At 39.3% G+C, this 15,714-nt stretch overlaps 1 protein-coding gene across 1 annotated transcript in view; it reads left to right on the forward strand.

Annotated features, from left to right (window-relative positions):
* NUP205 (nucleoporin 205) overlaps positions 1 to 15,714 on the forward strand; it is a 62,423-nt gene that overhangs the window by 18,008 nt on the left and 28,701 nt on the right. The window contains exons 9-16 of the mRNA XM_063308636.1: positions 1,523 to 1,639; positions 3,356 to 3,493; positions 4,351 to 4,501; positions 6,238 to 6,443; positions 6,713 to 6,895; positions 7,516 to 7,566; positions 9,819 to 10,028; positions 12,440 to 12,539. Coding sequence (XP_063164706.1) covers positions 1,523 to 1,639; positions 3,356 to 3,493; positions 4,351 to 4,501; positions 6,238 to 6,443; positions 6,713 to 6,895; positions 7,516 to 7,566; positions 9,819 to 10,028; positions 12,440 to 12,539 — 1,156 coding nt within the window. The remainder of the gene's footprint in view (positions 1 to 1,522; positions 1,640 to 3,355; positions 3,494 to 4,350; positions 4,502 to 6,237; positions 6,444 to 6,712; positions 6,896 to 7,515; positions 7,567 to 9,818; positions 10,029 to 12,439; positions 12,540 to 15,714) is intronic.

Consider the following 15,714-nt stretch of genomic DNA (forward strand, 5'->3'; position numbering starts at 1 on the left):
GTTCCCTGCCAGCTTCCTGCAAACAAAGGAAATAGGGAAGCTGGCAGGAAGTTGGAAGTCAGGATCACGTGAGGTCCTCACTTAATAACCAACGCAGTCCTATCTTAATGGTGGCAAGCGGGACTGCTGGAACTGCTGTTGCTAAGTGGCGCGGTCATGTGACATTGCATTTTCCAATGCGTCACTGAGTGATGGCAATTCTGGTCTCAGTTGCCATTGTAAACCAAGGACTAATTGTATATCTAGATGGCTGATCAAACATAAATATAATTATGTGCTTACGTACTGTCCTAGATCCACACTTGATCATATTTTATTTATAGAACCAGGAGTTGATCTTTTCCGAATTATGAGCATACAATTATTTTTGCCAATAGTAATATTTTGAAGTGTTGGTTCATCATCCAATTTACATTTTGGAGGATAATTATTCTGTTTTTTTTATTAACTATCAACTTAGCGAGATAACCCTATTAGTTTAGTGAGAATATTAGTTTAGTGGGGAGTATATTAGTAATGGGGTATATATTTAAAGTTTTGTAATAGACACTTTTACAAAATGACTGCAACAGTTAAAGTAACTAGTCACAAAATATGCTTCTAACAGAAGACTAATTGACAGGGTTGTCTTCTACAATCCTGTGAAGGCACCCAGGATACTCTTTGCCACCCCAGCTTGGTTATTTCATATTTTTCAACCAGAGCACTGAGATCTGTCATATTTTTAAAGAATCTTTGTGATACATTGCAGCAAGAAACATTACTGGAATTAAAGATTATGCTCAAGGAAACACTTTACTTCACAGCAAACTAGCTTCCTGGTTTTTTTAATTAAAGGAAACAAAAAAAAAAATCAAAGTGGGCATTGGCATGAGCAGGTGCCATGTGGGGAAACCAAGTTATTGTCCTAGCTGGAGTATTCTAATAACAAAACTAACCTTCATTTGAAAAAAAGGCTACTGATTTATTCTGTTCAGTTGTCCAGTTTCTTATAGGAAAAAAGCAGTTACTTTTATTTGACAATCTTTTGGGTTATATAGAACATATTTCAATTAGAGTTAGAACTTTGATTTTAGTGGGAGAGGTAAATGTATGATTAACTTTCTACATTATGCAGGTATAGAATAATGTCAAAAGTTGTGTCTTACCTTATTCAGATGTAAGGTATTTTAAAGTCTCATATGCTAATCTGATTTTCACATATTGACAAATATAACATGAGTCTCTTTAAAAGGACTTTGGATAAGTCTGTCAGAGGCTACTGTTCTTAAGCCTGAATGTTATCTCGGGGTTGGGGTACTAATTGCAGGGATCCAGTGATTGATTCGTTTGTGAAACAAAACGCTGGACTCAAATGGGCCTTAGCCTAATCCAGCAGGATTGTTCTTACGTTCAGTTAAAAAACATACTCCTTCCTTTCGTTCATTTATTCTGTTTGTTTAAAATGCTAATGGTGGTAAATCAGACTGATTTTTTCCCTTTCCCCTTTCTTCTTTATTAATTTTCTTGACCAACTGTATAGGTGAAACAACTGAGAAACCGTGCTGATGAAGATGCTCGTATGATTCATATGAGTATTCAGATGGGTAATGAACCGCCTATTTCTGTTAGAAGGGATCTAGAACATCTTATGCTTTTAGTAAGTTATTGTTTTTATTTTTAATAGATACTTGATTTTAAAAAGCACAGCAAAATGTTTATGTTAAAATTCATTTAAAAGAGTTTATTTTTAATTATATGGCCACTTGTGTAAATCACTTTATATGAACCTAATTTCCTCAGAGAACAACATTTTACAAGTAAAGAAAATAACAGAAGTAGGACTTGTAACCAATCCATGTTTTTTCCCTCTTTCTGGAGAGATTTGTTTGCCCTCTCTCTTGTTCATGTAAACATTCACCTAGAATTTAAACCTCAGAGTAGAGATAATGCTTGATTTCTTTGTTCTGCAATAAGCAAATCTTCTGTGCAAATATGACTTTTTTTTCCCCTGCCGTAAAGTAGCTGTGTTGTGTCTATGAAGTTCTGCTGTAAGCAAGTTCATGAATGTGGGCTGAGGTGTCTAGAGCATGCAGCCTGGGGAATTCTGGGAGCTGAAGTCCACACATCTTAAAGTTGCCAAGATTGAGAAACACTGTTCTAGAGTGTTGAGATTTATTGCTCTGCTTGGTGTGAAGTCTAACAATCTTTTCCACTCCTATAAGTACTTCAGGGAAGAAGAAACTGTTTTATGAAGGGAAGAGACTAGTTTAGAGACAATATTCCAAATGGTTTGTTTTTCTTGCTATATATGCACCATAATTTCTTTGGAGGCTAAATGGCAGGAGAGTTTAACCTCCCCTTTGTCTCTTAAGGTGAGTTCTCTATATTGGCTTATTGAGACATGATATGTGATTACTTCTCATTAAACGAACACAATTTTCCATCATTGTCTCCTGTTTCTTGGGATATATTTTCTTATGGCATAAAATGAATGTGTTATACTCAGCCAAAAGAATGGCAGTGGGAGGGAGATATCTTTCTGACTTCCTGTTGTGTGGCTTTGTTTTGTTTTCCTAGTTTCTATCATTATCCTTCTCTTCCCTCTCTTTTCCTGTATTGACCTGTAGAATATCTGAATGTAGGTCTATCCCTTAAAAAAATAGTCTATTGTATAAGTTATGTTTAAGCTAAAATAATAGCATACTTTCATCATAATGCTCATTAAAATCTGAAAAAAATTCACGGCTTTTAAAAGAGCATACAACTTAAACTTTTGTGATTATGCATAGGAAAGATGTTAGATTCCCTGGGGCTGCTGCTGATCTATTTGGCCCTATTTGGCATCTATTTTGTACTGACTAGTAATCAGATAAAAGTAGTGCAGTTTAAATATGGTTGACAAAACTTAACATACAGGTGGTCCATGGTTAACAACCACTCGCTCAGTGACCATTTGAACTTATGACAGTGCTGAACGAGTGGTACTTATGACCAGGTCTTGAAGTTCCAACCATTTCAGTGTTCTCACAGTCACGTGATCGCAATTTGGGCGCTTGGCGACCGGCTTGCAATTATGTCGCAGCATCCCGCAGTCAGGTGATCACCATTTGCAACCTTCACTGCCAGCTTTTGACAAGCAGTCAGTGGGGAAGCTGGCAGGAGGGCCCAAGTGGTGACCACATGACATCGCGCTTAACAATGTTGTGGGCTTCGCTTAACAAGGCAACTGGAAGTGTCAGAACTGCTATCGCTAAGCAGTGCAGCCACATGACATTGTGCTTTATGTCTGTGTCACTTAGCGACGGAAATTCTGTCCTTTTGCTGAAATTTCTGTCCTTTCGCCATTTTTCTTTTTCTTTTCTTTCCTTTACAGATTGCTGAGTTGTATAAGAAGGATCCCTTTAATCTGGAACTTGCTCTTGAGTACTGGTGTCCTTCAGACTCTCTGCAGAGCTCCACTATCATAGGATCATATCTTGGGCTAGCCCATCAGAGACCACCTCAGCGTCAGGTTAGAAATAATTACCTCTCTCCTGTATTGTTTGGAGTGCATGTGATTTGAAATGCCTTTGTTTAGTTTAGTTTAGGTTTTCTTGAAACGTATTTGTTGACTGTTGCCACTATTAAAGGAAGAGCTCTGTGAGAAGCAGTTACTGTACATCACATCCTTTGTTTGAAATTACAGTGGATTGTCAGCCCTCTTTTGCCTCTCCCTCTCCCCAAATACAAGTCTCTACATTTCAGGATTTGCTTAGAGAGAAATTATAAAGTTTATTTTGGACGTTCTAAAATGTTACATGAATGCTATGTAATTTTGTTTTTGCCTTACTATTTTAAAAATATGATACAACCGATATTTTTGATTGAAAGAAACATGAAGGTTTTGGATGCTGTGGATCCACTTCTGGCACATCATTCACCTGCTGACATGTTATTTATATTCCCTGCCCCATCCTTGAAACACTGACAGCAGAAGTTTCTCTTGCGGCAAGGCCTCCAAGTCTTTATCATTTCTTCCACTTGATCCTGAAGATGTATCCCAAGAACTATCAGATGCAACACAGCCGTTGTGGAAAGGTGGACTACAATCTCCACTAGTTCCTGGAGCATCTTTCCAAGAATCATAGGATTGCAGCCTATTTTTTTTCCAAATTGAAATCTGTGGTTGTTAATATTGCTTAGGGTTTGCCAGCAGGAAGCATATTGCAGTTAATTCTAATAAGCATAAAGATATAAAGTGTTAGGTGATTGCTGTTACCTGAGCAGATTGTGTATATATGCTAAACAGAGATATTTAAAAACAAATTGAAGGGGCTTTGAAGTTTGGGCAGGTCATCTTTCCTAGATAAATCTTTGTTTATATTGCAGGTTGTTTTATCAAAATTTGTTAGACAAATGGGAGACCTCCTTCCCTCCACAATTTACATTCCTTATCTGAAAATGCTCCAGGGATTGGCCAATGGACCCCAGTGTTCTCATTATTGCTTTACTTTGCTGAAGGGTAATGGCAGTACTCATGGTAAGAAATATAGCACCGTATTGGCTGAATGTTTTCATGTTTTATTTCTATGCACTGTAAACATATATAAGCACAATCTGTAGTACAAGTGTCTTCAGGGAAGTAATTGAAAACTTTGAAGCTTTCTACATTTATTATGTTATGACACCTTGTATTGCTTATTCATAGTGCATTTCAAGTTGATGTTTAGTGTATCTAGTAAAGCTTGTTAGGTAAAGGTAAAGGTTTCCCTTGACGTAAAGTCCAGTCGTGTCCGACTCTAGGGGGCGGTGCTCATCTCCGTTTCAAAGCCTTGGAGCCGGCGTTGTCCATAGGACACTTCCGGGTCATGTGGCCAGCATGACTCACGGAACGCCGTTACCTTCCCGCCGAAGCGGTACCAATTAATCTACTCACATTTGCATGTTTTCGAACTGCTTGGTGTGCAGGAGCTGGGACGAGCAACGGGAGCTCACCCCGCCGCGCGGTTTCGAACCGCCGACCTTCCGATCGACAGCTCAGCGGTTTAACCCGCAGCGCCACCGCGTCCCTCAGTAAAGCTTGTTAATCGGCTGAAAATTCCATGCATTTACTTTTTAATCGGTATTTCCTATAACGTGCTGCTTGAATGAAAGAACTAAACTGATAAAAGTTTAAAGGTAGATATGCCATCCTTGATCTTCAGATTGATGTTTAAATCCTTTATTTTTATTTGTTAACTCACATTTTTGTAGGGAGATCATTCACTAGGAAATCCTTGTTTCTGCTACAATTCCTGAATGATAGATATTTCATAAAAAGGTTACTTTTTAAATAATTAGTAAACAAAGCATTTTCTTTTTCTCTGTTTTATATGGATCCTCAGTATTTGCACACGAAGTCCAAAACTGGATAATTAGCTCACTTTTAATTATAGGGTTGCTAATTTTTTTTCATATAATATCATGTCAGTGAACAAGGAGAGCTAATAGGAATTTGTTAGTGGAGATAGGAGGAAGAGAGGAATGATGAGAGCTGTTTGTTTTGAGGTATTGCATACTCAGCTGTGTTGAGTGAATAGATGAGCTATGAATACCTGTTGATTGTCAATTGTAGGTGATTGGCTGCTGCTTATTAAGCAAGCAGTGGCTGCTGCTGTGGGCAATCAGTCTTCCAGGTAGCTAGCCGAGAGTGAACAAGAAGAGCTAACAGGCTTTGGGCAGGAGGAATCACTAATAACTGATCCCTCTAAGAGGACAGTGGCTACTCAGGTAACCTGGGAGGCTGAGATGACAACAAGGAGGAATGAATCTCTTTCCATGTGTGGTACCTTAAGAAGTTGAAGGGAGTAGGAATAGATATAACTGCCATTCTGATATGCAGTGCTTGTGATGTGTTGCATTCCTTTTTGAAAATAAGCTGGCAAATAGAAGCAAGTAGAAAGTTGTAGTGTGCTTGGGAAAAAAAAAGATTGTAGTAGTCAGTGGGAACTTACAAGAAAAGTAAAAAAATTCATTAGACAAAACAGTAAAGGCCCCAAAGCAGGAGATGATAAAGGAAGCAACTCTTTGTAAGGAAAAGAATCAAACAAGGAAGCAACCCTGTTGTTATTTGGGGTGCTTTAGTATGGATTCCTCACGCAGAATGGACCTCAGCCTTGGCCTAAGTGATCTTACCAACTCTATGAGATTAAGTTTAGGGAAATGTTATTTTCACCTGCAGTTTATTTAATCTGAAATTATGTAGAATTTACATTGTAGATTTTTTTCCCCTTCCAGCTGAAAACATCCAAGGAGCAGGTGGCAGTCCTGTCTCTTGGGAACACTTCTTCCACTCCTTGATGCTGTACCACGAACATTTACGAAAAGATTTGCCAAGCGCAGAGAGCATTCAGTATCGTCATCTTCCTCTCAGAGGCATCACACAGAAAGAACAGGATGGATTAATTGCCTTTCTGCAGCTTGCTAAGACTATTGTGAAATGGGTAGGCAGTTACCTGATATATGAAAAAACTCAGTTTATACATTATTTGGTAGTTACTGGCATATTTGCCCAGGAATAAATGCAAAATAAGCCAAGAGATAGCCATAGATCTAGTTTATCTGAAGCTGAACTTGTTGGGAGAAAAATAATATGTAAGAAAAATGTTACGGTGCTGAATACTTATTTTTGGTATAACAGACACTGTAGCTGACAGGGCTTAATTTCATTTATATCATTAAACATCAGTGATAGTTTTTCTTAATTTTTCAGAGTGAAAATGCACGATTGGCTCTCTGTGAACACCCTCAGTGGACACCAGTAGTTATTATTCTGGGACTTCTGCAATGCAGTATACATCCAATTTTGAAAGCAGAGTTCTTAGAGACTCTCTCAGCCTTTGGAAAATCTCCTGAAATTGCTGCTTCACTATGGCAGTCTTTGGAATACACACAGGTACTTTTCAAAGGGAAATGTAGCCCAGCTCTGCGTCTTGTGAGATTTATTTTATTTCCAATTTGGGAAGTTGGCCTACATAGCGGAACAGACTGAGAAAATCTGTGGAGCCAACTTAGTTACTGAATGCTTTGCCATTTGTACTGTATTATTTTCCTTTATATTATAAATCCCTCTGGTAGATGGGTAGCAGATGGTAGAGAGGCAAAAAGTCTGTTTGTATGTAAGAATCAAAAAGGGTACGTTTAGTGGAAAGCTTTTTAAACACTCAAAATTCTGTCAACAAAATCTGTTTCCTACAAAAGAGGGCCATTAGATGGATTTGCTTTTAATTCTTTAATGAAAGGTAAGTAAGCAAATCATGGTACAAGCCATTCTTACGAAAATTCTCCCAATCATCAGCATTATTCATGGTTGGTTGTTCTGTCTGTCTTCCTTATGTATTTACTTAACAAACAGGAAAAGGTATGGGAAGAAGGGGGCAAGTCTTTTATATTGGAGCAGAACCTTTCACATATGGTTTGTACAATCAACAATATAATACTAGTTAATTCTTTTGATACTGTATTATTTTGCTAATGATGACAAACATTTCATTTCTCTCCCATTTATTTTGGAAGATATTGCAGACTGTAAGAACTCCAGGACAAAGGCAAGCCATTGGTATTGAGGTAAATTGTCTCCACTTAGTCATTTGATTATATAAAATGAGACAGTTGTTGTCTTTGAGTAACTTGATAATATACTGCTTTTCTTTTTTAAAAAAATAACAAGAAAATAACCTAAGATCTGTTAAAATCCAATGCATCAATGGTTAGCAACCTCAATCCAGTAAAAAAGTAGGATCAGTAATCTGATCTGTGCAGATTTAAATGTTCCTTATTTCCTGGGTACAATGGGATAAACTTGCAAGCTGTGAAAATAGTGATACTCACATTGCAGCTAGGTCCTTTTTGTAATTATAATTTGATTTAACTTGGAATTATTAAAGATGGATTGAAACCTTAAATATTAAAACACAATAGATAGATTCTAAGCTTTCCAAAATTTATTTACTCCCCCTCCCCATTTTCTTTTTAGGTAATTCCCTGAAGGCAAGCCTGACTTAACATTTGCAAGTTATACTAATGAAAGGGATTCTGAAGAATAGAATTCCATTCTTTATAACTTTTTAAATATTTTATTAAAAGTTTTAAGAAGGAAGATAAAAACAAATACAATTATAACTTTACCTCTTTCTCTAAAGTTACAACATGTCTCTCTTCTTTCTGTAAACTATCCTGTCTAATCATCAAAACCAGAAATCATAAGTTCCTTGTTTTTTGTTTTCTGCAAAAAGTCCATAAGGGGTAATGAATGTAGATACTGTCTTTTCTCTAATCAAAGAAGTCAATTTGGCCATCTCAGCAAGTTCCATCATTTTCACCAAGTATTCCTCCACTGTTCTTTGTGCTGAATGAATCTTTCCATCTTTGTGCATACAGTAATCTCGCTGCAGGTATCATATACAAAAACAGTGTTCCATGCCCTTTTTTATAACTGTTTGTCCATCAGTCCCAAAAGAAAGACCTCTGGTTTCAACTGTATATTAATCTTTAATATCCTCTGAATTAGTGTACATATTTGAATTCAAAATTTAGTATCTTTTTTACACATCCACCAACCATGATAAAATGACCCTTGTTCATGTTTCCAACGTGAATTTGAAGTGCCTTTATACATCCTAGACAATTTGTCTGGTGACATATACCAATGGTACATAATTTTATAAAAATTCTCTTTAAGATTATAACATGGTAAATTTCAGTCCTTTCAACCACATATTTTCCCATTGTTCCATCTGTATACTATAACCAAATCATACATTTATCATACATTCTTTCACTTGTTCTTTTGTTTCGAATTTCAATACAAGTTTATACATTTTAGCAATTACATGTTCATCATTTGTACATAATTCCATTTTAAACTCTTACAGTGTTCAAAACCATAAACTCTCTTGTCTTCTTTAAATCTTTCTAACAACTGTAAATAAGAAAACCATTGGCAACTATGTCCCTCTGCCACCAGTTCTTCTCTTGATTTTATTTTGTATTCCCCTTGACAAAATTCTAGTATTTCATGATAAGTTAGCCATGTGTTTTTGCCTATTATTTCTCATCTCTAAAGTGCTTCTTGTGCTGAGAGCCACAAAGGTGTTTTCAGGTACAACCTGGATTTGTATCTATTCCGTATTCTCAGTATGGCATGTCTAACATAATGATTTTTAAAATCCACATTAACCTTGACTTTGTTGTACCACAGAAAGCCATGCCATCCAAATCTCAGGTCATGTCCTTCTAACTCCAAAAGCCTTCTATTTCTCAGCAGCACTCACTTTTTCATCCAAACCAAACAGCAAGCTGCAAAATACAATTTCAGGTCAGATAAATCCACTCCTCCTCTTTCCTTTGCATCTTGTAACACCTTATATTTAACTCGTGGTTTTTTTTTCCCCTGCCACACAAATTTAGATATATCCTTTTGCCACTGTTTAAATGGTACATCAATTGTCAGAACAGGTACTGTCTGACTATTCTTCATAACTTCTGATGTGGAGAGTTTAGCCTGTTTAGGGTTTTAAACATGGCAATTTGAACTGTGCCCTGTACATACTATTGTTGTATAATTGCAATATAACTTCTGTGATGCTGAGGCTTCCATTACAACTTTTATAATATTTGTAGATGATAAATTATCAATTTATTAGATTAAACATTATAGACTGAAGTCACAAAATGTTTTGGGTTTTTCTGATGAAGGGCCCTTGAGAAAACTGGAAGAAACATTTGCATGAGTTTATTTAAGAGTGGTAAATGAGACAGTGTGTTGCCATTGTGTTTAAAAAGTAACATGTTCAAAATTTGTCTTATATTCTTGGAAGGTCGAATTGAATGAGATAGAATCCCGGTGTGAGGAATATCCTTTAACTCGTGCCTTCTGCCGGCTCATCAGCACCCTGGTAGAGAGTTCATTTCCTTCTAACCTGGGTGCTGGGCTGCGCCCCCCAGGGTTTGAGCCATACCTTCATTTTCTGAGAGACTCTGTATTTCTTCGATTTCGTACCAGGGCCTATCGGAGAGCTGCTGAAAAGGTAAGCATTACTTCTTTTTGTAATGCGTATTATCACAAATCTATGCAAAATCTATTTTTATTGGCTTTATTTTAATTACATAATACTTCTGTAGTATTGCTCCTTTGAAAAGACCTATAGCAATAGTAGTAACAATAAACTACCGTGGTGTTACAAGGGACACTTATTTATTTATTTATCATATTGCTTCACCACCCATCTCGTGCAAATGACTGTGGGCAGTTTACAAGCGAATTAAAAGAATAAAAAATTAAAATATTGCTAAAACAGATTTATTATAAAAATATAAATATACATAAATATAAAAATATAAAATATAAAATATAAAATCCAAGGTGGTGAGCAACGGTCTCAATAGAAATTTCCCAGGGCCGCATTAAGGTGCCAGCCGCCCCCATGAATGGCTATCCCCCCTCCCGCCTCAAGCGAGGTAGCACAACCAAGTCTTAACTCCCTTTCAGAAGGCCAGAAGCGTGGGGGCCTGCCACACCTCTGGGGGTAACTTACTCCAGAGGGCAGGGGCCATGGCAGAGAAGGCCATCTTCCTGGACCCTGCCAATCGACAATCTCTCATGGACAGGGTCCGTAACATGCCCTCTCTGCCTGACTGGGTGGGATGGATCGATGTTATGGGGGTGAGGCAGTCCCTCGGGTCACCTGGACCCATGCCATGTAGGGCTTTAAAGGTGATAACCAACACCTTGAATTGCACCCAGAAGCAAACTGGCACCCAATGCACCTTGCGCAGCAAAGGAATTACATGTGCCATCTTTGGGGCTCTGAAAACTGCTCACGTGGTGGCATTCTGAACCAGCTGTAGCTTCTGGATGCTCTTCAAGGGTAGCTCCATGTAGAGCGCATTGCAGTAGTCTATACGGGAGATGACTAGGGCATGACTGACTGACCAGGAAGGGGTGTAGCTGGCACATGACACAAAGTTGGGCAAAGGCTGTCCTGGCCACGGCTGCCATCTGCTCTTCAAGCAGAAGTTGTGAGTCCAGGAGAACCCCCAGGTTCTGCACTGGATCTGTCTGGGGCAGTGCAACCCCACTGAGTACCAAAGATGGTAAGTTCCTGGATACTGAGGAGTCCCCAACCCACAGCCACTCTGTCTTACCAGGGTTCAGCTGAAGCCTGTTGTTCCCCATTCAGACCCCTACAGCCTCCAGGCACCGAGAGAGGGTGGTCACAGCATCATTTAAGTCACCTGGGATGGAGATGTATAATTGAGTATCATCAGCATATTTATTGATTTGATTTGATCTGTGTGACCACCCACTTAACATACGACTCTGGATGGTGAACGGCAAATTAAAACAATAGACACATCAGAAAAAAGCCATTCCTAAGAATTAGAAAGTCTATGTTGTTTCTTCAAACCTTGTACTGTAGGTCAAAACTGAGAATTAATTTTTCAAATGTAAAATCTCAGGTTGAATCTTTAGCATCTCAAATAGGACTGAAAGACTCTTGTTGAAAATACTGGGAATCTGCTGCTAAACTTTCTAGAGATCTTACTGATTTGATTCAACACAGTGTTTTAACTCTTAAACTAGAAATTGAAGTTTGAGACCTCCATTTGCCCTTAGCCTGTACAGCAAAGTGATTGTTTATTTATTTATTTAAGAGCTTTATATGGCCGCCCAACTCCCTCACGGTGACTCCGGGCGGCTTACAGAAATACAACCCCAAATACAAAACCACTACGCCCCCATCCCCCTGGCAGCAACAATACATTCAAACAAACCACTTGATGGGCTCTGCATCAACCTGGGATCCCCAGGCCTGCTGACACAGCCGTGTCTTCTGGGCCTTTCGGAAGAGTATTAAGGTGGGGCCAATCTTCCCTCTGCAGGGATGATGTTCCACAGGGCCGGAGCCACCACAGAGAAGGCCCTTTGTTACCAAACCTCCTTTCCAATCCTTACATATTGAAATCTATATTATTTAAACATTGTAATTGTTGTTAACATCTTTGTGACCTAAAATTCCATTCCAGACTCTTTTTGGGCAAATATGGAATCCTTGTCCAAACAAGGCTTTTTCTCTAAATGCAATCCTATACCAGCTAATCTGAAAAAAGGAGCTATTGGGATTTATTTGTACATTAACAAATTGAAGAAATTAATATCTACAACGTTACTGGATTTCATTTCTATAGAATATGGGTATTGGTCAACGTGTGTAGGCGGGGTGGTTTCATTTCTTCTTTAGAACCATTTTCCATTGGCGGTTGGTTGAATTCAAGGCTTCTTTTCTTTCAGTGGAACAGGTCTTCCATCAGGAACTGTGTCATTAAGCTCCTTCTGTAAGAAAAGAAACCAGTGAATCTAACCCAATGAATTAAAATAGTCTGAATAACTTTTTTTCTTACTGCATACATGATATTTTGGATGTGGCTTTCTTGACAGTGGGAAGTAGCTGAAGTAGTTCTGGAGGTTTTTTATAAATTGCTGAGTGACTATGAACCCCAGCTTGAAGATTTTGTGGACCAATATGTGGACTTACAAGGTATGCTGTTTGCTGACCAATGTTAACCTAGTTTTTGCCTCTTACTGGGAGAACAAGCCAACCAAATCTCATGTTTTTTGCTGAATTGGTGACTGCGAATTTGTATTTATTTAACTTCAATAGTATGCAAATGCTCCTCAGGGATGTTTAAGCAGGGATGTTTATAGTTCAATGAGATTTCCATGTACAATGTAAAGAGTAGGGAATGGTATTGGTACTTACAGGTAGCACTCGCTTAATGACCGCAATTGGGACTGGAATTTCAGTTGCTAAGCAATGCAGTCCTTAAGCGAGGCATCACATGACTGGACCTGGTTTTACCACCATTGTTACTGCAATTATTAAGCAGATCACCGCAGTCATTAAGCAAATCAATGGTTCCCTATTGATTCGGCTTGTTGGAAGCCAGCTGGGAAGGTCACAAATCACGATCATGTGATCGCAGGATGCTGCAACCGATTGTAAATGAGAAGCAGTTGCCATGTGCCCAAATCATGATCGTGTCACTGTGGGGGTAGTGCGATGGTCATAACTTCAAGTACAGGTCATAAGTAACTTTTTAGCCCTGTCGTATCTCTGAACCATCGATAAATGAATGGTCATTAGGCGAGGACTACCTGTACATGTCTTCAGCAAAGGATCGTTACCTTGACGTGGTGCTGGAGCTTGAGCACCTCGATGCCGTGAGCTAAACCGTGAAGGGCCACCCAAGTCGGGAAGGTCATGACAGAGAGGTCAGACTAAATGCGTTCCCTGGGGAAGGTAATGGCAACCCACCCCAGTATTCTTGCCGTGAAAACTCAATGGATCCGTACAACCAGAGATATGTCGGTATACCATCGGAAGATGAGACCCCCAGGTCGGAAGATGGTCAAAATGCTACTGGGGAGGAACAGAGGGTGAGTTCAACTAGCCCCAGACGTGATGACGCAGCTAGCTCAAAGCCGAAAGGACGGCTAGCGGCCGACGGTGCTGGTGGTGAACGGCGAATCCAATGTTCTAAGGACCAACACACCACTGGAACCTGGAATGTAAGATCTATGAGCCAGGGCAAATTGGATGTGGTTATTGGTAAGATGTCAAGATTCAAGATAGACATTTTGGGCGTCAGTGAACTGAAATGGACTGGAATGGGCCACTTCACATCAAATGACCACCAGATCTACTACTGTGGACAAGAGGACCACAGAAGAAATGGAGTAGCCTTCATAGTAAAGTGGCTAAAGCAGTGCTTGGAGACAATCCAAAAAAGGATAGAATGATCTCAATTCGAATTCAGGGCAAGCCATCTATCATCACAGTGATCCAAATATACGCCCCAACCACAGATGCTGAAGAAGCTGAAGTAGAGCAGTTCTATGAGGATCTGCAGCACCTACTGGACAACACGCCTAAAAGAGATGTTATTTTCATCACGGGAGACTGGAATGCTAAGGTGGGCAGTCAAATGACACCTGGAACTACAGGTAAGCATGGCCTGGGAGAACAAAACGAAGCAGGACATAGGCTGATAGAATTTTGCCAAGACAACTCACTCTGCATAACAAACACTCTCTTCCAACAACCTAAGAGACGGCGTTATACATGGACTTCACCAGATGGACAACACTGAAATCAGATTGACTACATCCTTTGCAGCCAAAGGTGGCGGACGTCTATACAGTCGGTAAAAACAAGACCTGGAGCTGACTGTAGTTCAGATCACGAACTTCTTCTTGCACAATTTAGGATCAGACTAAAGAGATTAGGGAAGACCCACAGATCAGCTAGATATGAGCTCACTAATATTCCTAAGGAATATGCAGTGGAGGTGAAGAATAGATTTAAGGGACTGGACTTAGTAGATAGGGTCCCGGAAGAACTATGGACAGAAGTTCGCAACATTGTTCAGGAGGCGGCAACAGAATACATCCCAAAGAAAGAGAAAACCAAGAAGGCAAAATGGTTGTCTGCTGAGACATTAGAAGTAGCCCAAGAAAGAAGGAAAGCAAAAGGCAACAGTGATAGGGGGAGATATGCCCAATTAAATGCAATATTCCAGAGGTTAGCCAGAAGAGATAAGGAATTATTTTTAAACAAGCAATGCGTGGAAGTGGAAGAAGACAATAGAATAGGAAGGACAAGAGACCTCTTCCAGAAAATTAGAAACATCGGAGGTAAATTCCAGGCCAAAATGGGTATGATCAAAAACAAAGATGGCAAGGACCTAACAGAAGAAGAAGAGATCAAGAAAAGGTGGCAAGAATATACAGAAGACCTGTATAGGAAGGATAACAATATCGGGGATAGCTTTGACGGTGTGGTCAGTGAGCTAGAGCCAGACATCCTGAAGAGTGAGGTTGAATGGGCCTTAAGAAGCATTGCTAATAACAAGGCAGCAGGAGACGACGGCATCCCAGCTGAACTGTTCAAAATCTTGCAAGATGATGCTGTCAAGGTAATGCATGCTATATGCCAGCAAGTTTGGAAAACACAAGAATGGCCATCAGACTGGAAAAAAAATCAACTTATATCCCCATACCAAAAAAGGGGAACACTAAAGAATGTTCAGACTATCGAACAGTGGCACTCATTTCACATGCCAGTAATGTAATGCTCAAGATCCTGCAAGGTGGACTTCAGCAATTCATGGAGCGAGAATTGCCAGATGTACAAGCTGGGTTTAGAAAAGGCAGAGGAACTAGGGACCAAATTGCCAATATCCGCTGGATAATGGAAAAAGCCAGGGAGTTTCAGAAAAACATCTATTTCTGTTTTATTGACTATTCTAAAGCCTTTGACTGTGTGGACCATAACAAATTGTGGCAAGTTCTTAGTGGTATGGGGATACCAAGTCATCTTGTATGCCTCCTGAAGAATCTGTATAATGACCAAGGAGCAACAGTAAGAACAGAGCACGGAACAACGGACTGGTTTAAGATTGGGAAAGGAGTACGGCAGGGCTGTATACTCTCACCCTACCTATTCAACTTGTACGCAGAACACATCATGCAACATGCTGGGCTTGAGGAATCCAAGGCTGGAGTTAAAATCTCTGGAAGAAACATTAACAATCTCAGATATGCAAATGATACCACTTTGATGGCTGAAAGCAAAGAGGCACTGAGGAGCCTTATGATGAAGGTGAAAGAAGAAAGTGCAAAAGCTGGCTTGCAGCTGAACCTCAAAAAATCCA

This window comes from Candoia aspera, chromosome 7, assembly GCF_035149785.1.
Source record: "Candoia aspera isolate rCanAsp1 chromosome 7, rCanAsp1.hap2, whole genome shotgun sequence".
NCBI lineage: Eukaryota > Metazoa > Chordata > Lepidosauria > Squamata > Boidae > Candoia > Candoia aspera.